The sequence below is a fragment of the Bison bison genome, unplaced genomic scaffold (genome assembly GCF_000754665.1).
Source record: "Bison bison bison isolate TAMUID 2011002044 unplaced genomic scaffold, Bison_UMD1.0 scf7180017864291, whole genome shotgun sequence".
Classification (NCBI taxonomy): Eukaryota; Metazoa; Chordata; class Mammalia; order Artiodactyla; family Bovidae; genus Bison; species Bison bison.
In genome coordinates, this window is record NW_011494863.1 from 2,338,925 (window position 1) to 2,360,879 (window position 21,955).

The window sequence follows — 21,955 nt, forward strand, 5'->3', positions numbered from 1 at the left end:
TGGCCTTGATCTCGGTGCTTTTCCTCCTCGCGGTGATTCTGGCGGTCGCCCTGCACCTGCGACGCTCCTGCAGCCCTGCTGCTTGGGGCTGCTTTAAGCCTGGTCTCTGTGTCAAGTCTGCACCTGGAGTTCTCCCCCACTACAGTGAGGGAACGTTGCCCTATTCCTACAGTCTGTGCGTTGCCTCTCAATCAGCTAAGACGGAATTTAATATTCTCAATATCACCCCAGAAGTGGTTCCCCCTCAGGATCTCCTCTGCGAAGATGCTTCTTGGGTGCCAAGTACTAATCATGGAGATGCTGGTGTCCCATTTGCCTCGGATACTATTTTAAAGGTGAGTTTTAATTCAATTCACTTATTTTGCGGTTTCAATGTTTCTTAATAAATCACCTGAGTGGAGTAGAAGTCTTCAATTCATATTTCATTGTTTTGTAGGTAGAATTTATTTATTTATTTATTTATTTATTTTTTTGCCTAAACGTCTTAGTCTTATTTAAGCAAATCTTTGACATAGGTTGCCTATCTTATGGAGAAGGCAGTGGCAACCCACTCCAGTACTCTTGCCTGGAAAATCCCATGGGTGGAGGGGAGGAGCCTGGTAGGCTACAGTCCATGGGGTTGCGAAGAGTCGGAGAGGACTGAGCGACTTCACTTTCACTTTTCACTTTCATGCCTTGGAGAAGGAAATGGCAACCCACTCCAGTGTGTTTTGCCTGGAGAATCCCAGGGATGGGGGAGCCTGGTGGGCTGCCATCTCTGGGGTCGCACAGAGTGACTTAGCAGCAGCAGCAGCCTATCTTATGGGTGGGATTTATTTATCCGTGTGGGTGCTCAGTTGTTCAGTCGTGTCTAACTCTTTACGATTCTATGGATGTAGACCACCATGTTCTTCTGTCCTTGGGATTATCCTGGAATACTGGAGTAGGTTATGATTTCCTTCTCCAGGAGATCTTCCGGACCCTGGGATCGGACTCACACCTCTTGCATCTCCTGCATTGGCAGGCAGATTCTTTACCACTGAGCCACCTGGGAAGCCCCTTATTTACCCATAGTTACAAACTTTTCTACATAAGATACTTTGGTTTATTCCTCATCTTTACGTTCCTTCCCTCTGGAAGTTTATAACTGTTGAGAACTTAAGCTCTTTGTTTTTCCTTCAGAGTCTTTATATTAGTTTCATTCGTTTTAGCTATGCTTCCTCTTAGAAGTATAGTACTTAAGAGTAAAGAGATTTCCCAATCTCACTAGTTTGGAAAACTGAGAACCCAAGAAAGAAGAATTTTAGTCAATGATATGGCCTGTCAACAGCAGAGCATAGGTAGGACTGACATGAACACCAGCACTCTAAGCATCTTTACAAGCTAAGTGTCTTGGGATCCCAGATCTATTTTAAAAGGTCATGCAAAGTTTGAGGTATGCAGTGTCTGCTAATAAGAATGTGTTTAATAAATGGGAGAAATGTTTTCTCTGTCATGTACAGTAACAAATTGCTCTTTTGAAAAATCATAGATTGAGAAAATTTTTGTGACCTTTTCTCACACTGTTTACTTAAAACTTCATTTTTAAAGTTTTCTAGATATAAATGTAAAATACTTTTATTGTCTTCATTTTCCTGTGAGGTGTCTTTAAGTAAAAATTGCTCTCTCACTTAATGGACTCTCTGAAATCACCTTTCTTTTTAGTCATGACATATTTCTTTTTTGCTATCATATAAAGATGATAACATTAAATATCTGTCTTAATAGAAAGGCCACTTACTGCCTGCTCAATGATAAGTATCTGGACTTGTTTTTCTGTTTGGGTGATGAACTAAATCCTTTTCAGCCACAATCACTATACTAATTTTCCCCAGGTGTAACTGTAAAACATCTAACTCCAACTCAGACATAGTAATTAGAAAATATAAATAACGCATAGTTAATTCAACTCGAACTCTCAATGTGATATAGTGTAGCTGCCAAGTGTGAAAATCTTGAAACTTTCTCAAAGACTTCAGAAGTAACAAAAAGCAAAAAAACTAAAAACCCTTTATTTCCTCTGCATATGACAACTAATACAATTTGCATAATACAGTGGGCCTTTTTTCAAAGGTCTATTGAGAGCTAGGATTGTTTTCTTGGTGTTCTTATGTACAAATGGGCATATTTTCATAAACATATCCTAATTAAAAATGAGATCTTAAAGCCTACAAAAACTTCTGATGTCCTAATTAGATGGGCTCAATATAAGTAAGTGAATAAAGGGCATAGGCTCAATGGCACATTAAATAAAACTTTCTAAAGAAGTAAAAAAGAGAGGGAGAGGATATATGTATACTTATGGCTGATTTGTGTTGTATTTAGAAACTAACACAACACTGTAAAACAATTATCCTCCAAATAAAAACATTTTTTTAAATAGTAAAAAGTGCAAATTCTCAGGCCTGACTCCAGACTAACTGAATCAGCAGTTCTGGGCCCACCAGCATTTCCTTTCTAACAAGCTCTCGAGTGACTCTCCAGGTGACTCTCTCACAGGCAGAGCGGGGGAGAACCAATTCTGCCTGATCTCCAAACCACCCCTCACCCCAGACCAAAATCTATGTCTGGTCCCTTTCCAATCTATATGATGTGCATGGTTCATCAGAGTTTCTGCCATAAACCAAAGAAGAAGAAACCTGCCCCATTTGAACAATAGGAACACCCTCTAATCACTTAATTCTCTCTTCAAAGAATAAATAAGAATTTTTTTAAAAGTAAAAAAGAATAATTATATTAATCTCAGAATTAATCTTGTAGAAGTCTTTTGTTATTTCAGAATTAAATATTATTTTTATATAAACAATGTCATGTAATCTATTAAGGATACAGAAAATTATTAAAAATAAAATATAATTAAACATTTTTGACATGAAAACAGAATTGGTGTAGTAACTAGTTATAACTCTGAGCGTCGCTGTTCACCAAGTGGGAATGAAGCTGCCGCTGATGCGATCAGACTCCGCTCCTTCCGCACAAAACACGCGCCGATCAGAGAAGCTCCTGGGAAGTCGCCCTCCCACGCCCCTCTTCTCATAAGGGAATTGTTCCCGTTGGCTTTAGAGAAATAAGGAAACAGCAGGCTGGAACCAGGACTAAGAGAAAACTGGTCTGAGAGAGGCAATGGCGGATCCACTGAGGGGTTGGGGCTGCAGTGAGCCGTTCCTGCTCTTCATTTTCCTGGGGACGCTGTGGGAAGCTGGGGCCGGGCACATCCGCTACTCGGTACCAGAGGAGCTGGACAAAGGCTCCTTCGTGGGTAACATCGCCAAGGATCTCGGGCTGGAGCCCCGGGAGCTGGAAGAGAGCGGAGTCCGCATCGTCTCCAGAGGTAGGACGCAACTCTTTGCTCTGAATCCGCGAAGCGGCAGCTTAGTCACTGCAGACAGGATAGACCGGGAGGAGCTCTGCGCTCAGAGCGCGCGGTGTCTAGTGAGTTTTAACATCTTGGTTGAGAATAAAATGAAAATGTATGGGGTAGAAGTAGAAATAACTGATATTAATGATAACTTCCCGCGTTTCCGGGATGAGGAAGTAAAAGTAAAAGTCAATGAAAATGCGGCAGTGGGAACACCATTAGTACTTCCCTTCGCTCGAGATGCGGATGTGGGTGTGAACTCCCTCCAGAGGTACCAGCTCAGCTCCAATATACACTTCTCTTTGGATGAGAAAAGCGGAGGAGATGGACAGAAATATCCAGAGCTGGTACTGGAACAGCCCTTGGATCGCGAGAAAGTACCTGTTCATGATCTCCTCCTCACAGCTCTAGATGGCGGAGACCCCATACTCTCTGGTACTACGCACATCCACGTGATGGTCCTCGATGTAAACGATAATGCTCCCCTGTTCACCCAACCGGAGTACAGAGTGAGTGTTCCAGAGAACATAGCTGTCGGCACTCGGCTGCTCACACTAACTGCTACGGATCCAGATGAGGGAATAAATGGGAAATTGACATACTCTTTTCGCAATGAAGAAGAAAAAATTTCAGAGACTTTCCAACTTGATTCCAACTTGGGTGAAATCTCAACTGTGCAACCACTGGATTATGAAGAATCCAGATTCTATAACATGGAAGTGGTAGCTCAAGATGGAGGTGCTCTTCTTGCCAGCGCTAAGGTACTAATCACAGTACAGGACGTGAATGACAATGCGCCTGAAGTACTCCTCACCTCTCTGTCCAGTACCGTCTCTGAAGACTGTCTTGCGGGAACCATAATTGCGCTGTTTAGCGTACATGATGGTGATTCTGGAGAGAATGGCGAGATTGTGTGTTCTATTCCCAGGAACTTGCCCTTTAAACTGGAAAAGTCAGTTGATAATTACTATCACTTATTGACAACTAGAGCCCTGGACAGAGAAGAGATCTCAGATTACAACATCACAGTAACTGTCACTGACTGTGGAAATCCACCACTGTCTACAGAAAACCACATCTTCCTGAAAGTGGCAGACATCAACGACAACCCTCCCATTTTCCTTCACACCTCATACTACACTTACATCCCAGAAAACAACCCCAGAGGCATCTCGATCTTCTCTGTGAATGCCCACGATCCCGACAGCGGCAACAACGCCCAGGTCACTTATGCTCTGGCTGAGGACAAATTTCAGGGAACGCCTCTGTCATCCTATGTGTCCATCAACTCTGACACGGGAGCCCTGTATGCACTGAGGTCTTTTGACTATGAGCAGGTTAGAGAACTGCAACTGTGGGTGACAGCCAGTGACAATGGAGACCCTCCACTCAGCAGCAATGTGTCCCTGAGCCTGTTCATCCTGGACCAGAACGACAACGCACCTGAAATCTTGTATCCTGCCCTCCCCATCGATGGCTCCACGGGTGTGGAGCTGGCACCCCGCTCTGCAGAGCCTGGCTACCTGGTCACCAAGGTGGTGGCAGTGGACAGAGACTCAGGACAGAACGCCTGGCTGTCCTACCGCCTGCTCAAGGCCAGCGAGCCAGGACTCTTCACAGTGGGGCTGCACACAGGCGAGGTGCGCACAGCGCGGGCGCTGCTGGACAGAGATGCAATCAAGCAGAACCTGGTGGTGGTGGTCCAAGATCATGGCCAGCCTCCTCTTTCTGCCACGGTCACGCTCACGGTGGCTGTGGCTGACAGCATCCCAGATGTGCTGGCCGACTTGGGCAGCCTCGAACCCTCCACTGACCCTGACGACTCAGGGCTCACTTTGTACCTGGTGGTGGCTGTGACCTCGGTCTCCTGCGTCTTCCTCGCCTTTGTCATCGCGCTGCTGACTCTCAGACTGCGGCGCTGGTACACGTCGCGCGCCCTGCAGGCTTCGGGCAGCGGGTTGGCAGGCTTGCCCGCCTCTCACTTTGTGGGCGTGGACGGGGTGCGGGCTTTCCTGCAGACCTATTCGCACGAGGTCTCGCTCACCGCGGACTCTCGAGGGAGTCACGTGATCTTCCCGCAGCCCAACTACGCAGACACGCTCATCAGCCAGGAGAGCTGTGAGAAAAGCGAGCCTCTCCTGATACCTGAGAAGATAAGCGCAAAGGAAAGAGAGCTAGAAGTTCTTCAGGTGAGTTTTCTTTTTCAGTAGGGATGCTTGGAGCATTTTCTTCATTTGTTTTCATCATTTTTCTCCCACATTCAAAATCGCTTAATTATGTAGTGAATCATTATTTATTTGCTTTATTTACTGATGAACTTGATTTAATTTGATAATTGATGTTTTCTCCATTTGTTTTCTCATTATATTTTGAGTTTAATGTTTCTTTCTATAATGTGTGGGTATTTTAGAAACTCTAGCTGATCTCCAGATGCTTAAGTGAAGCAAGGATTTTTTTTTTTTAAGTGGCTATACATAATCATTTTATCCAAAGACTTTCTTATACTAGAACTGTTTGTTAATAGGTGTTTAATTAGTCCTAATTGTTGGATGTAATGTTCTCTTTTGAATATTTGCCTAAATACCATAGTACATACATTTGGAAAAAGTATTCCACAGCATTGGTATTTTAGTACCTGCAATTTAGTAATAATAATAATTTGCATAAATAAGTGGAAGAATATAGAAAACATGATGAATATCAGAAAGACAGATTAAATTTATAGTGATAATATCTGTGGCATTCTAAAATCTGGAAAGCTTGGGTTAAATTATGTAATAATTGGACATGTGTATTTGTTGAGAGAGGAATTCAATAAGATGGAGCCTTTGAATTGTGGTTTAGAATAAATTCTGTGATGCAGTTTAAAATCTCCAACTAGATACAGTCATTGAATACAAATATGCCATACGCTTGGCATCTTTTGGTTACACACAACCCCTCCACCTTTCAGGATCAATATGGACCTAAATGTTTGCATTTCTGCAAGTGCAGGTACAGTTCCACTTTATTACAAGAGTTTAAGATCTGTATTTGGAAAGTCAATTAATGAAATAAAATTCAACTGATGAAATAAGACAGGACAAGAGAAATTAAAGATAAAATCCTCTGTGTTTGTTTTATCCTCCTCCCTCCCTAGTATGCAGCGTATATCTGCATTACAGGCTAACCAGAGCTCCTCAGAGATGGGAATGCCTGCCTGGCTGTAAAAATCAGTATTTTTTTCTTCTGATGCTATCTGTGTAACTTCTTAAAAGAATAGTGCTCTTTCCCAGCTCTGTAGGGGGTCACAGTGACTTTCTGCTTGTTTTGTACTGCTTACCTGGACCATGGATCCTTGGTGAACTTTACACAAAGTATCAGTACATTATTTTTATATATGATCCTTTGTCTCTAAAAAAATGCATATTACTGTGCCTTCAACTTCTAACAGGTGGAGCAGTTCTCAGAACTTTCTGAGAAGCTGCTTCCTTGGTTATAATCCTCAGTTTGGTTTGAATAAAATTCCCTTTTTTTTTCTTCCTAACTTGATAGTTAATTAAATCTTCACTGACACAACTTTAAAAAGACTTGAAAATTTAAAAAGTATTTCTCAGGGATGTACTCATCTTAAACTATGAGATTTTTCTGATGAAATACGACTTACTGGTCTATGTGTCTCAAATTTCATGAATATGTCTTATATAATGGACGAATTGTGTGCCCTATTCATTTTTGTATATGGTTTGCTGGAGATGATTTTTAGATCTGTTTTTAAAAAGATTTTTCAATCTTTTAAATTCTGTACTTTCAACAACTTGAACATCAGCTGCAAATTATGAATAAACAGGGAAAATGGGAATATTATTAACAGACCTGTAGGTTACATTACTTAATAACATGAAAGGGTTATCATGCATTTGGGAATGTGAGACCACTTGATTTTTCTTTTTTAATATTTATATGAAGGGAATCTAATTATATATGGGTAATTTTGACCTCACTGCATACAATGTGCAGACTCACTGAATAGTGAATTCATCCAAAGAGTAGCAAGAGACCTATCTCTGTGATAGGTACAGATGCCATTCACTCATGCATGAAAACTCACTTTTCATTATTTTTGAAGTAAAAGAATACTGTATAGATTTGGGTATATGCTCTAGGCTCTTTTTCATGCAATGGGAAAAAATATTTTCTATATCTCTATAACCTTCAATAGGCTTTACATAATAAAATGTTTGATCTACACACTGTGAGTGTATATACTATGTATACTCTATACTCTTAAATATTTGAATCTTTAGTTTCATATGTGTTCTGAAAAAAACTTCCCTGTACTAACTGAAGTGTTCATACAGTGGTAAAAAAAAAAAAAAGAAAAGAAAAGAAAGGGGGGCACTTGCTCAGTCATATTTTGAAGCAAAGTCTTGTTATTTTATGTTCGTATTAGAGATACCAGTGAATTTCTGTTTAGCATCCTGGATAAATCAGTTTTTCCACTATAAGATGAGTTCTACATTGTTATACATCTTCTAAGCTTTATAATGATAATGTATTATGTGGTTAAAAAACTATTTCTGAATTAATATTCTAATATTCACCTATCAGAAACATGGAAATTGGAGTGCTTATTGATATGAAAGAGTGTCTATAACAAAGAGTTGAGATAATCAGATAGTTGAAAGGCAACCAAGAAAAAGTGGACTACGTAGATCACTTTCTCTGGAATATATCTTTATGAGGATTCATACTTCACTTCCAAAATCCAAATAATTCACCATTGCTGAGCTACATAAGAAGAAACAGTACAATTAAAGACAATGGTAACATAGTGTGGAAAAAAATAAGCTTAGTGAAATAGTTTTAAAATTATGGTCATTTAATAAAAATAGACTTGGAAACTAAGGAAAAGAGAGTTTCTTGCTTCTTACCATACTTCTGTTTTATAAGGACAACCAGTCTCCTTGCTATCCATCAATTATTTGGAGAAGATTATAACATCTATCTTTACTAAAACTAAAAGCTGTGAGATTTATAACTTTTATAAGTTAGAAGGAAAGAAAGAGCGAAATAACAATACATATCAAGATATTTCATGAATTTTAATATTATACTTTCTGCCACCACTTTCATTTGTGTCACTTTCCGGATATTATTTTATTTGGTCCTCAATTTTACTAAGGCACACAGGAAAGATGTTATTATGGCTACTGTATGAAATGGAAACTAAAAGCACAATGACGCCAATAAACATCTTCAGCAAGATACCTCTGGCTTTGAGGAATAAAAATCACCTGATTTGGAGGCATAAAGTTCAAGTTCGAAGAAATTATAGAGAGAAAGAAGATATAGTAAATATTTGAAATGCTAAAATCCTTATAGCATGGGACAAATGAGTATATCAGGACACAATGGACCTGTCTTCTAGCCGGCTCTGTATTTGGAGCTGATTTAGTAATCACTAACGCAGTTCTGCAGCCGAGTCGCGGGGTGCCGCTGTTGCCTAGTGCTGAACAAAAAGTATCGGCTTCTTCTGACGCAAAGGAATCTCCTGTGGACCGCGAAATCGCGAGATCTGTGCACTTTCAGGTTTTCTGCGGCGGAAATATCTATGCGAGAATCGGTCTGTCAAGATCTGTCAAGGAGTCTATCCTGCTCAGAAGTCCTTGGGATAATTTAGCGGTCACAGCTCTTCTGAATCAGAAAGGCAAAGGCGCGGAGGGTGGGATGGGACACCGCTTGGGACCGAAGCTCCAGGCTGGGCGGAGGCGAATGCTGTTTCTCTTCCTGCTGTCTTTGTTCCGCCCGGCGCTTTCAGAGCAAATCCGCTACACTATTCCAGAGGAGCTGGCCAGGGGCTCGCTGGTGGGGAACCTCGCCAAGGATCTGGGGCTTGGCCTGCGAGATTTGCCTACTCGGAACCTGCGGGTTAGTGCAGAGAAGAAATTCTTCACAGTGAACACCGATAACGGAGACTTACTTGTGAGCGACCGTATAGACCGAGAGCAGGTTTGTGGCAGGAAATCAACGTGTGTTCTGGAATTCGAAATGGTCGCTGAAAAGCCTTTGAACTTTTTTCATATAACCGTGGAGATTCAGGATGTCAACGACAACCCACCGACCTTTAGCCAAAATGTCACTGAGCTGGAAATCAGTGAAATGACCCCAACTGGAGCCACCTTTGCCCTGGAATCTGCACAAGATTCAGATGTAGGTGTCAATTCCCTGCAGCAGTACTACCTCAGCCCCGACCCCCATTTCTCTTTGATCCAGAAGGAGAACCCAGACGGCAGTAGATACCCGGAACTGGTAGTGAAGGCTCCTCTGGACAGAGAAGAGCAGTCCTGCCACCACCTGGTCCTCATGGCTGTGGATGGGGGTGAGCCAGCCAGAAGCTGCACTACCCAGATCAGGGTAGTTGTGGCAGACGCAAATGATAACCCCCCAGTGTTCACCCAGGACGTGTACAGGGTCAGTGTTCCAGAGAACCTACCCCTGGGTTCCTCTGTGCTAAGAGTGAGGGCCACTGACTTGGATGAGGGCATCAATGCCGAGATCGCCTACACTTTTATTAACGTTGACAAGGCAGTAAGACAACTGTTCAAGCTGGACAGTAAAACAGGGGAACTCACCACCGTTGGAGGACTGGACTTTGAAGAGAGAGAGAGCTACACGATTGGGGTGGAAGCAAAGGATGGTGGACATCACACTGCCCACTGCAAAATACAAATAGACATTTTGGATGAAAATGACAATGTTCCTGAGATAACCCTGGATTCTGAATCTAAATATATAAAAGAAGACACTGAGCTTGGGACTGTTGTTGCTTTGATCAAAACACATGATCTAGATTCTGGATTTAATGGGGAAGTCTTATGCCAAATAAAAGGAAATTTCCCATTTAAAATAGTTCAAGATACAAAAAACACGTACAAGCTGGTGACTGAAAGAGTCTTAGATCGAGAGAAGACTCCAGAATACAATGTCACTATCACAGCTACGGACAAAGGCAAGCCGCCCCTTTCCTCTAAAAGAAGTGTCACCTTGAAAGTCGCCGACGTCAACGACAACGTTCCGCTTTTCCACCAGGCCTCCTACGTGGTCCATGTGCCAGAAAACAACCCACCTGGCACTTCCATCGCCCAAGTTAACGCTTCGGATCCCGATTTGGGGCCCAACGGCCAGGTCTCCTACTCCATCGTGGCCAGCGACCTGGAGTCGCGCGCGCTGTCGTCCTACGTGTCCGTGAACCCGCAGAGTGGCGTGGTGTTCGCGCAGCGCGCCTTCGACCACGAGCAGTTGCGCGCCTTCGAGTTGACGCTGCAGGCCCGCGACCACGGCTCGCCAGCGCTCAGCTCCAACGTGAGCCTGCTCGTGCTAGTGGGCGACCGCAACGACAACGCGCCCAGGGTGCTGTACCCGGCGCTGGGGCCCGACGGCTCGGCGCTCTTCGACACGGTGCCCCGCGCCGCGCAGCCCGGCTACCTGGTCACCAAGGTGGTGGCGGTGGACGCAGACTCTGGACACAACGCCTGGCTGTCCTACCACGTGCTGCAGGCCAGCGAGCCCGGACTGTTCAGCGTGGGGCTGCGCACGGGCGAGGTGCGCACGGCGAGGGCCTTGGGCGACAGGGACGCGGCCCGCCAGCGCCTGCTGGTCGCTGTGCGCGATGGGGGACAGCCGCCCCTCTCGGCCACCGCCACGCTGCTCCTGGTTTTCGCCGACAGCCTGCAGGAGGCACTGCCGGACCTCAGTGACCGCCCGGCACCCCCTGACCCCCAGGCTGAGCTGCAGTTTTACCTGGTGGTGGCCTTGGCCTTGATCTCCGTGCTCTTCCTCCTCTCGGTGATTCTGGCAGTCGCCCTAAGTTTGCGGCGCTCCTCCAACCCTGCTACTTGGAGTTGCTTTCAAACTAGTTTTTGCTCCAAAACTGGACCTGGAGTCCTCCCCAACTATGGGGAAGGGACTTTACCTTATTCCTACAATCTGTGTGCTGCCGCACATTCCTCAAAGACTGAGTTTAAATTTCTCAATATAAAGCCTGAAAATGCTCCACAAGACCTTCTATGTAATGAAGCCTTTTGTCTTGAAAGTACCAGTAATGACAATGCCCAAGTGACTTCTAATTCAGTCAATTTGCAACAGGTGAGTTACTTCAAAACCTTTTCCTCCCATAAATATCATTAGGTTTCAGATAATTATTTTAGAAGTTAAAAAGTATGCAGGCTAACTCTAGCAGTTTTTGGTGTTTTATTGATTTTTCTGGGCATAGAATGGGGATGAGAGGGGGTCTTAGAAATTCTTTGATCATTTATCTGTGTTGCAGTAGTTCTTTCATAGAATGCCACTTAGTAATACTCTTGAAATTTCTATTAATTCTAAAACAGTCTGTCCAGAAACATTTTTAATATGCTAGTATCTTACATTCTCACTGTAAGATGTTATTTATATCTATGTAGACAATTAAGTGGATTACATAAATTCAGGGTAGTCAGTCCTAAACATTGTTATACATAATATAAATATAAGAATACTTTTTCACTGTAGCCTATATATTTTCACTTTCATTGCATTTTCTTTAAAGTATACACAAATATTGGCTAAATAGTGCAGTTCTTAATCTATGTTAATAAAAATAGGTAATAACATCTAAAAATGACAACTCCTGTAACATAGTGGTGGATTGGTTCTAAACCTGTTCGTGGTTGTTGGTGCCCTTATTGAAAATTAGACAAATATAAACGATGGTGGAGTGTGGAGTTCAAAATTTACCGAAAAGTGTAAAAGTATTTGTGTTCTCCAAGACCCTAAGAGATGTCACAAAAATAAGCATCATTCCAAGAAACATTTAAAATTTCAGAATATGATATTTTATTTTTCCAAATGCTTTTAATTCTTGGGGAGAGAAATATTGAGTGTCATCTATACAGATTTAGCAGAAATAAGACCCTTTGTATTGATGGTTTCCGCAGAACAGTGCAGTATTAAGATAGGACTCTAAGCGTCGCTGTTCACTAACCCGGGTAAGGAAAGCGGTGAGAACTCGAGTTATATCCTCAAAGCACAAAGCAGATTATACAGGAAAAGCTCTGCCGCTGCGCAGAAAGCCTTCCCTAAATCGATTCGCATCTGATCACTGCTTGTTTATTGGCCTTGACCGCCAATTCTGAGACGCTCCAAACTGATGCGAACGTGTTCCCCCAGCTCATAATCCCAGGGAAGTCCAGAACGAGCCAGTAATGGCGGTTCTGCAAAGCCGCTGGCATTATAGCGGGTTGATCCTGCTCTTCATACTCCTGGGGACGCTGCGGGAGGCCAGGGCCGGGCAGATCCATTACTCCATTCCTGAGGAGCTGGACAAAGGCTCCTTCGTGGGCAACATTGCCAGGGATCTCGGGCTGGAGCCCCAGGAGCTGGCGGAGCGCGGAGTCCGAATCGTCTCCAGAGGTAGGATGCAGCTCTTTGCTCTGAACTCGCGAAGCGGCAGCTTGGTCACCGCGGGCAGGATAGACAGGGAGGAGCTCTGCGCTCAGAGGGCTCGATGTCTGGTGAATTTTAACATCCTTGTTGAGGATAAATTGAATCTTTTTCCCGTGGAAGTGGAAATAGTGGACATTAATGACAATGCACCCCGATTCTTAAGGGAAGAATTGGAAGTAAAAATTATCGAAAACGCAGCCTTATCCTCTCGATTTCCACTAATGGAGGTCTATGACCCGGATGTGGGAGTGAACTCTCTCCAGGGCTTCAAGCTCAGCGAGAATAGTCACTTCTCCGTGGAAATGCCGGGTAAAGCTGATGGGCCCAAATACCCAGAGCTGGTGCTGGAGCGCGCACTGGACCGGGAGGAACAAGCCATTCACCGCCTGGTCCTTACTGCCACGGATGGTGGTGACCCTGCCCGCTCCAGTGTGGCTCGAATCCTGGTAACTGTCCTAGATGCAAATGACAACGCTCCAGTCTTTACTCAGCCTGTGTATCGTGTGAATGTCCCTGAAAATCTGCCAGTAGGTACGCCAGTGTTGTCGGTAAATGCCACGGACCAGGATGAAGGAGTCCACGCAGAAGTAACATATTCTGTAGTGAGGATAACAGAAAAAATCTCAAAGACTTTCTGCCTGAATGTTTTGACTGGAGAGATATCAACTTCTGCAATTCTAGACTATGAAGACACTAGCTTTTATGAGCTGGATATTGAAGCCCGGGATGGCCCAGGTCTACAAGACAGAGCCAAAGTCTTAATTACTATCTTGGATGTAAATGACAATGTACCAGAAGTGGTAGTTACATCTGGAAGCAGATCAGTTGCTGAAAGTACACCACCAGGCACAGTGATCATTCTTTTTCAAGTATATGATCGAGACTCTGGACTGAATGGCCTGGTAACATGTTCTATCTCAAAAAGTTTGCCATTTGAACTGGAAAAACCAGTAGACAATTATTATCGACTAGTGACGAGTACAGTTCTAGATAGAGAACAGGTATCCACATACAACATCACTGTGACAGCCACCGACAAAGGAATACCACCTCTGTCTACAGAAATGCTCATCTCCCTAAATGTGGCAGACATCAATGATAACCCACCTGCTTTTCCCCATACCTCCTACTCTGTCTACATTCCTGAGAACAATCCCAGAGGTGCCTCCATTTTCTCAGTAACTGCACATGATCCTGACAATCGTGAGAATGCCCAGGTTACCTATTCCTTAGCTGAAGACACCATCCAGGGGGTACCTCTGTCCTCCTACATCTCCATCAACTCTGACACTGGCATCCTGTATGCATTGCACTCCTTCGACTATGAACAGTTTCGTGACCTGCAGTTGAGAGTGATTGCAAGTGACAGTGGGGACCCACCACTCAGCAGCAATGTGTCTCTGAGCATATTTGTGCTGGACCAGAATGACAACACACCTGAGATTCTGTACCCCGTCCTCCCTACTGATGGCTCTACTGGTGTGGAGCTGGCACCTCGCTCTGCAGAGCCAGGCTACCTGGTCACCAAGGTGGTGGCAGTAGACAGAGATTCAGGCCAGAACGCCTGGCTGTCCTACCGTCTGCTCAAGGCCAGTGAGCCAGGGCTCTTTGTGGTGGGACTGCACACGGGCGAAGTGCGCACAGCGCGGGCCCTGCTGGACAGAGATGCTCTCAAGCAGAGCCTGGTTGTGGCAGTCCAGGATCATGGTCAGCCCCCTCTTTCTGCCACCGTCACGCTCACGGTGGCTGTGGCCGACAGCATCCCAGATGTCCTGGCGGACCTGGGCAGCCTGGAGGTCCCTCACGACTCTGACGCTTCAGGCCTCACGCTGTACCTGGTGGTGGCTGTGGCTGCGGTGTCCTGTGTCTTCCTTGCCTTTGTCATCGTGCTACTGGCTCTCAGATTGCGGCATTGGCACCTGTCGCGTCTGCTCCAGACTTCGGGCAGTGGGTTGGCTCGCGTGCCCGCCTCTCACTTTGTGGGCGTGGACGGGGTGCGGGCTTTCCTGCAGACCTATTCGCACGAGGTCTCGCTCACGGCGGACTCTCGGGGGAGTCACGTGATCTTCCCGCAGCCGAACTACGCGGACACGCTCATCAGCCAGGAGAGCTGTGGGAAAAGCGAGCCTCTCTTGATTCAGGAAGATTTTTGTAAAGCGCAAGACTCCACTGTTCAGGTGAGGTTATTTGTTTTATTGTTCTTATTTGAACAGTAAAAGTTAAAATTCTCTCGGTTCAGTGCCTGATATTCTTAGTCTTTTGCAGTGAATTATATAGTTTTGAGAAGATTTTTCTTTTGTATCAGTAGAGGTCTGTTAAATCTTAGTTTTCTCAAATTTCACCCCCAAACCTTAATAAAGTATGTATCGAATTTCCTTTAACTTTTCTCCTCTTGGCAAGCTCTTTGTGCCATGGGTTGCTTTCCTCTTGCTTCTTAGTTATTGTTTTTCTATTATGTGGCATATCTGAGATTCTTTGTTTTATAATGTGAAAAAACCCAGAATTATGGCATCTGATAAGGAAGATCTTTTTTCTTCCCGGTGTTAACTAAAGCAAGTATTTTCTAAAATGATGGAATCTATGAGAGATATTTTCCCTCTTAACTAATTAGGAATAAAAAATGATTTTATAATAAATAAGAGAAATTGATGTATGAAGACCTGAATAATATTCCTAGAACTATCTGTTATTCTTTTCAGGACAATCGCAATATCTATAGCCTTCAAGTTAAAATTTAAGTTAAAAAGACTTGTCTTATATACCTCACATAAACTCTGGGAAAAGAAAATAATTTTATTAAAAAACATTCAAACTATAAAGTAGTACAGTGAGCAAATACTTGTTTACATCACCATTATTATAATTTTGGATTGATAACAAATAAGTATAAGTGCCTGATGCTGTATGCCTACTACAATGATTTTTTTGCAGTCTGCGTGTTTGATAGTATTTAAAAATGAATGTGAATTGTTAGATGTGGCAAGTAGTGTCCACTTACAAGATGTATCTCTAAAAATAGAGGACTAGTGAATGAGAATGAAGGATTAATAGTATTCAAATAAGAATTTAAATGATTTAGCATATTTAGCCCAGATAAAATAAAGCTTTTGTTACTCGGGAACTCTATTCAAATATTTAAGGAAGGAAGAGTTGTCATTTAAAAGAATGATTACTCAATTCATCATAGCGCAAAGGTGTGAATAAAACTATGGCTTGAGTAGAAAGCAGCTAAGTTCTGAGTTGTTAAACAGAAAATGAATTGCCTTAGGAGCTAGAAGATTCTGTTACTGGTGCTTTTCAAAAATAAGTTGATGGTCCTGAGATTAATGGAATACAGGAGATAATATAATTTGATGAGCTGTTGAACTTCAAGCTAGCCAAGCTCTTTTCCAATCCTGAGTTTAGGGTTCTATTATTTGATAATACAATGGATTTGCCACTTGTGCATCTTGATTTGGTATGCACATGTAAAATAGACAATTCAGAAAATGCCTTGAAAATGAATGAGAACCTCATTTGTAACCTGAAATTGTCAGTATTCATAAAGAAAGATAATACTGAGTTATCTTTAAGTTAACCGCTAAGGATAGTTAACGCATGTTTTTCTAAATCAGTGTTTACTTTCAACAATTGTTATATAATTATTTATTTCAAGGTTTCAAGTGTATATGACTAACCTAAAGATTACAATCATACACATTTCAAATATAATTTTTTGGACAACATTTGTGATATGATTCTTTAGTGGTTTAATCAGAATTTAATGGTAAATAATTTTAAAGACTTCAATCCTGGGTATTGGTCATGGGAGTCAGATGGGCTTTTATAGAAATATTAAGATTTGTTTCATGTACTCTGAGAGTGTGTTATTTTAGTATAATACCAACTCTGGATGATTAAGCTAATCTTATACATCCATTGTTAAAAAGCAAAGCTCACTAATGGTCTCATGGCTGGTAGACTGGTTTATTTTCTTATCTGCTGAGTAACTGAGATACGAGGCTAGTTTTCTTTATTCTCTTAACTGAATTACCTGTGAGTATTTCATTTAATCAAATAAAATGTCTCACTGACAGAAAACCTATTAGATTCTACTCTCACAGTAGTCATTCGTTCATGTGAACTGACCAAGTCTCAAATCCTGGCAATCATGGAATTTGCTACGTTGTGACTGAGGCTCCTTTGACTTACATACTACAGGTCATTATTAATAAGATAAGAAGTCTGATAGTTTGAGCATATAATGATTTGGAAGCACCAGGGGAAAAAAAGTCTACCAAAGTATTGGGCTGCTTTATTACCCAATTCTGATGAAATGTTTGGAATGGAGATGAGTAAAATCTCTGAGAGGATCATTGGAAGAAATATACATCTTTGCCTGGGGGTGAATACCTAAACACAATGCCAAACAAATGTTTCTTCAATAGAAAAAAGTTGCTTAAAGAAAAGAGAGGACTTCCCTGGTGGTGCAGTGGTTAAGAATCCATGAGTTGGATCCCTGGTCCTACAAGAACCCACATGCTTTGAGGCAACTAAGCCTGTTGCTCCACAACCACTGAAGCCCTAGAGCCTGTGCTCCAAACAAGAGAATCCACTACATGAGAAGCCCATGCACCGCAATTAGAGAGTGGCCCATGCTCACTGAAGCTAGAACCCAGCACAACTAAAAATAAATAAAGGGAAAAAAAGGAGCAAAAGTAAATAACTTACTGCCTGGGAAGACAAATAAACTTTCCATAAATTTTTTTATGTAAATAAATGATTCTTCCCAACAACTCAACCAATAATAACACACTCCCTTTAAAAGTACAACATTATTTCAATCTTATGCAGTAATTTTATGTTATACTTAAACACCTTGGTGGTTGAGTAGAGATCTTTAATATTTTATGTTGTAGAGTAACTTAAAAAACTTGATTATCTCCTTTATCTAGATTTTGTTTAGCTCTAAAGAAGGTACCCAGAAGTGTTAGGTTAATCAAAACTTTTTAAAAATAGTAGAATAAGAGATGGATATGAGATAATGCTATAAATTTTGAAGTATCAGGTAGAAAAAAATCATGACATTGGGAGTCATGATATCTGTACATGAAAGTTTTATTTGAAAATGTCTGCAAGTACTCATGATCTTTAATTACCATATACTTATACCAACAAGAAATTCAAGATTGCTACTGAACAAATAGTTTTAAATTCCTATTTATGTAGTTAATCTGAAATACTCATATTGTTTCCCTTGAACAAAAAGTAAGATCTTTTATCTACTTGAAAGTGAAAGCGAAGTTGCTCAGTTGTGTCCCACTCTTTTCGACCCCATGGACTGTAGCCTACCAGGCTCCTCCGTCCGTGAGATTTTCCAGGCAAGAGTACTGGAGTGGGCTGCCATTTCCTTTTCCAGGGGATCTTCCCATCCCAGGGATTGAACCCGGGTCTTCCGCACTGCAGACAGATGCTTTGCCGTCTGAGCCACATAGTGAAAGCAAATATGATATGAATTATTTTGATAGATTAAAATTTCTAGATTGATAGATTAAACATTTCATTCAAAGTATTCCCTGTATTTTGTAGTAATGCCACCAAAGACCAGAAATAGATTACTTAGTTGCAGACTTGTCACCGACTGAGGTAAATTTGTATAGTATTACTTCTAGTTCTCCCTTCTGGTGCTGCTAGCTACTCCCCAGGGCTTAAAATAATTTATAAAGCAAGGCTATTTCTTACCAGGTTTTCATTTCAAAACAGGCCACTCTCTTCTGCAACTATGTGAAAGAAACTTTGTTTTATTTCCACCAGCAAAGAGTAACCTCGGATCCATCAACAGTTGAGTTTTACTTCATTAATAGCAGTGGAGCAATGAGTACCTCTAAGGATCTGCTCAGGATAGTCCAGCATGTATGCTCAAAGGTTGTTCAGAGACCCATCTTTTCTCAAGTATAGGGTATGATGATTATTTAAATTGCATAATTAAAAGAAGCAGTGATACCAACACTTATGAATCCACAGCCAGTGGAATCTGCAAATTTCTGTCTTCTCTACAAAATGAGTTGCTTCTATAGCTGATTGTAGCTGCTTGGCTTCTCACCTATTTCTAATGGCACTCTTTGAGCATAAAGCATCAGTCAAGGCCAACGATGATTCCCTTTTTTTCTTAGGAGATTGGGAGTGTGGATATTTCTATTCCTACATTGGTTCTATGATTATATAGTCAAGGATAAAGCAATTCCCTCTCATTTTAAAATTTATTAAAATAAAGGAATTGAACTAAACAGTCTCTAAGGTTTCATTCAATAAAAAGTTATTACATTACTCCTCTGTGTATTAAAGATAAAATGGACTCTCTGCCTTATTACATAGCTGTGTCTAGAACATAGAATATGTTCAGTATTATTGAATTAATTTAAATATGCTGATATAAATGTTTCTACATAATATCTTACATATACAGATCTTTTACACACCTTTTAAAAATAAATCATACTTGTTTTATCTCCATGACTGATTTTAATCTATGTGAACTGAAGTGTGAGGCAGTGTCTAACAATCATTTCAAAGTTGCAGTGCAGAGCAGAGAATTTAAAAGAAATTATCTGGGATTAATAAACACCCATCCATGAACATTGTTACATTGTCACAGTTTTTTAAAATTTATTTTAAATGATATATCAGAGATGCATGAATTGAAGAAATAAAAGAATTTCAAAGGATAAAACAACTTTCTGAAAAATCAGTTATTTTGCTTCAGTATGGTGCAGTAACTTAGTAAGGACTCTGAGCGCCGCTGTTCACCAATCGGGAAAAATGGTTCACAAGATCCGCCGGAACCACTGAGCTTTTACATCACAAAGAAACGCCAGACTGAGATAAACTGTCTTCCAAGCTGCACTAAATTCAGGCCTCTATACCACTGGATTCTGGGTTTCTTTTCCGAATACACAGGGCTTCACGCAGACGTCCTGTCATCCAGAAATACAACAGGAGATAGGCCAGTGTCTAAAGATCAGCAGGACAAGAATGGCGGCTCGGCAGAGGGGAGGGGACTGCAGAGCATTCATCCTGCTCTCCATCCTCCTGGGGACCCAGAGCGAAGTCTGGGCAGCACAGATTCTCTACTCCGTGCCGGAGGAGACAGAGACGGGGTCTTTTGTCGGTAATATCGCCAAGGATCTGGGACTGGAGCCAAAGGACCTGGCGGAGCGCGGGGTCCGCATCGTCTCCAGAGGTAGGACGCAGCTCTTCTCTCTGAATCCGCGAAGCGGCAGCTTGGTCACCGCGGGCAGGATAGACCGGGAGGAGCTCTGCGCCCAGAGCGCGCGGTGTCTGGTGAACTTTAACATCCTGGTGGAAGATAAAATGAATCTTTATCGTATAGAAGTGGAAATAATGGATATTAATGACAACGCTCCTAAATTCTTGACGGAAGAAATGAATGTGAAAATAATGGAAAATACAGCTCCTGGGGTACGATTTCCGTTAAATGAGGCTAGGGATCCGGATGTGGGCACGAACTCTCTCCAGAGCTACCACCTCAGCCCCAATCGCCACTTCTCCCTGGTTGTGCACACCGGAGAGGATGGAACTAAATATCCGGAATTAGTGCTGGAACAGGTACTGGACCGGGAAGAAGTGGCAACTCACCACCTTCTCCTCACCGCCTCTGACGGCGGTGACCCACCACGATCCGGAACCGCCCGTGTCCAAGTAACAGCGGTGGACGTGAATGATCATGCGCCAATCTTCTCTTTGCCCCAGTACCAAGTAACTGTCCCTGAGAACGTGCCAGTGGGCACAAGACTGCTGACGATAAGTGCTATAGATCTGGATGAGGGAGTGAACGGGGAAGTGACATACTCTTTTCCGAAAATTACTCCAAAAATTCTACAGATATTCCAGCTGAACTCTCACACAGGAGAATTATCGACTCTAGATGGCCTAGATTATGAAGAATCTGGCTACTATGAAATGGAAGTTCAAGCTCAGGATGGTCCTGGTAGTATGACAAGGGCTAAAGTACTGATCACAATTTTAGATGTGAATGACAATGCCCCGGAAGTGACTGTAACATCTGTAAGCAGCTCAATCCCCGAAGACACTCCTCCTGGAACAGTAGTGGCGCTTTTCTATCTTCAAGACCGAGATTCTGGGAAGAATGGCCAGGTGACCTGCACTATTTCAGAAGATCTGCCTTTTAAATTAGAAAGATCTATAGACAACTATTACAGATTGGTGACAGCAGAAAACCTAGACCGGGAAAAATTCTCTACGTATAACATCACGCTGAAAGCCACAGATGGTGGAAGCCCACCCTTGTCCACGACAACTCACATCGCCATGAATGTGGCAGACACCAACGACAACCCACCTGCCTTCCTGCAGTCCTCATACTTTGTCTATGTGCCTGAGAATAACCCCAGAGGCACCTCCATCTTCTCAGTGACTGCACATGACCCTGACAGCAATGAGAATGCCCGTGTCACATATTCCCTATCTGAAGATACTCTCCAGGGGCCATCTGTGTCCTCCTACGTCTCCATCAACTCAGGTACTGGTGTGCTCTATGCACTGCACTCCTTCGACTATGAGCAGTTTCGGGACCTGCAGTTGAGAGTGACTGCAAGTGACAGTGGGGACCCACCACTCAGCAGCAATGTGTCTCTGAGCATATTTGTGCTGGACCAGAATGACAACACACCTGAGATTCTATACCCTTCCCTCCCCACTGACGGTTCTACTGGTGTGGAGCTGGCACCCCGTTCTGCAGAGCCTGGCTACCTGGTCACCAAGGTGGTGGCAGTGGACAGAGACTCGGGACAGAACGCCTGGCTGTCCTACCGTCTGCTCAAGGCCAGTGAGCCAGGGCTCTTTGTGGTGGGACTGCACACGGGCGAGGTGCGCACAGCACGGGCCCTGCTGGACAGAGACGCTCTCAAGCAGAGCTTGGTGGTGGCAGTCCAGGATCATGGGCAGCCCCCTCTCTCGGCCACTGTCACACTCACGGTGGCTGTGGCCGACAGCATCCCAGATGTCCTGGCAGACCTGGGTGGCCCGGAGGTCCCGCACGACTCTGATGCTTCAGGCCTCACGCTGTACCTGGTGGTGGCTGTGGCTGCAGTGTCCTGT

The 21,955-nt window shown here is 43.0% G+C and overlaps 2 protein-coding genes across 2 annotated transcripts in view; both read left to right on the forward strand.

Annotated features, from left to right (window-relative positions):
• Positions 1 to 1,859, forward strand: part of PCDHGB2 (protocadherin gamma subfamily B, 2) — a 3,896-nt gene extending 2,037 nt beyond the window's left edge. The window contains exons 2-3 of the mRNA XM_010850637.1: positions 196 to 335; positions 1,854 to 1,859. Coding sequence (XP_010848939.1) covers positions 196 to 335; positions 1,854 to 1,859 — 146 coding nt within the window. The remainder of the gene's footprint in view (positions 1 to 195; positions 336 to 1,853) is intronic.
• A 1,049-nt stretch (positions 1,860 to 2,908) lies between these two features.
• LOC104996233 (protocadherin gamma-A5-like) lies at positions 2,909 to 9,071 on the forward strand. Its single transcript, XM_010850387.1, has 2 exons — positions 2,909 to 5,565; positions 7,967 to 9,071. The coding sequence occupies exons 1-2, from the start codon at positions 3,142 to 3,144 to the stop codon at positions 7,991 to 7,993; spliced, it is 2,451 nt and encodes an 816-aa protein (XP_010848689.1). The 5' UTR covers positions 2,909 to 3,141; the 3' UTR covers positions 7,994 to 9,071.
• Positions 9,072 to 21,955: the final 12,884 nt, after the last annotated feature.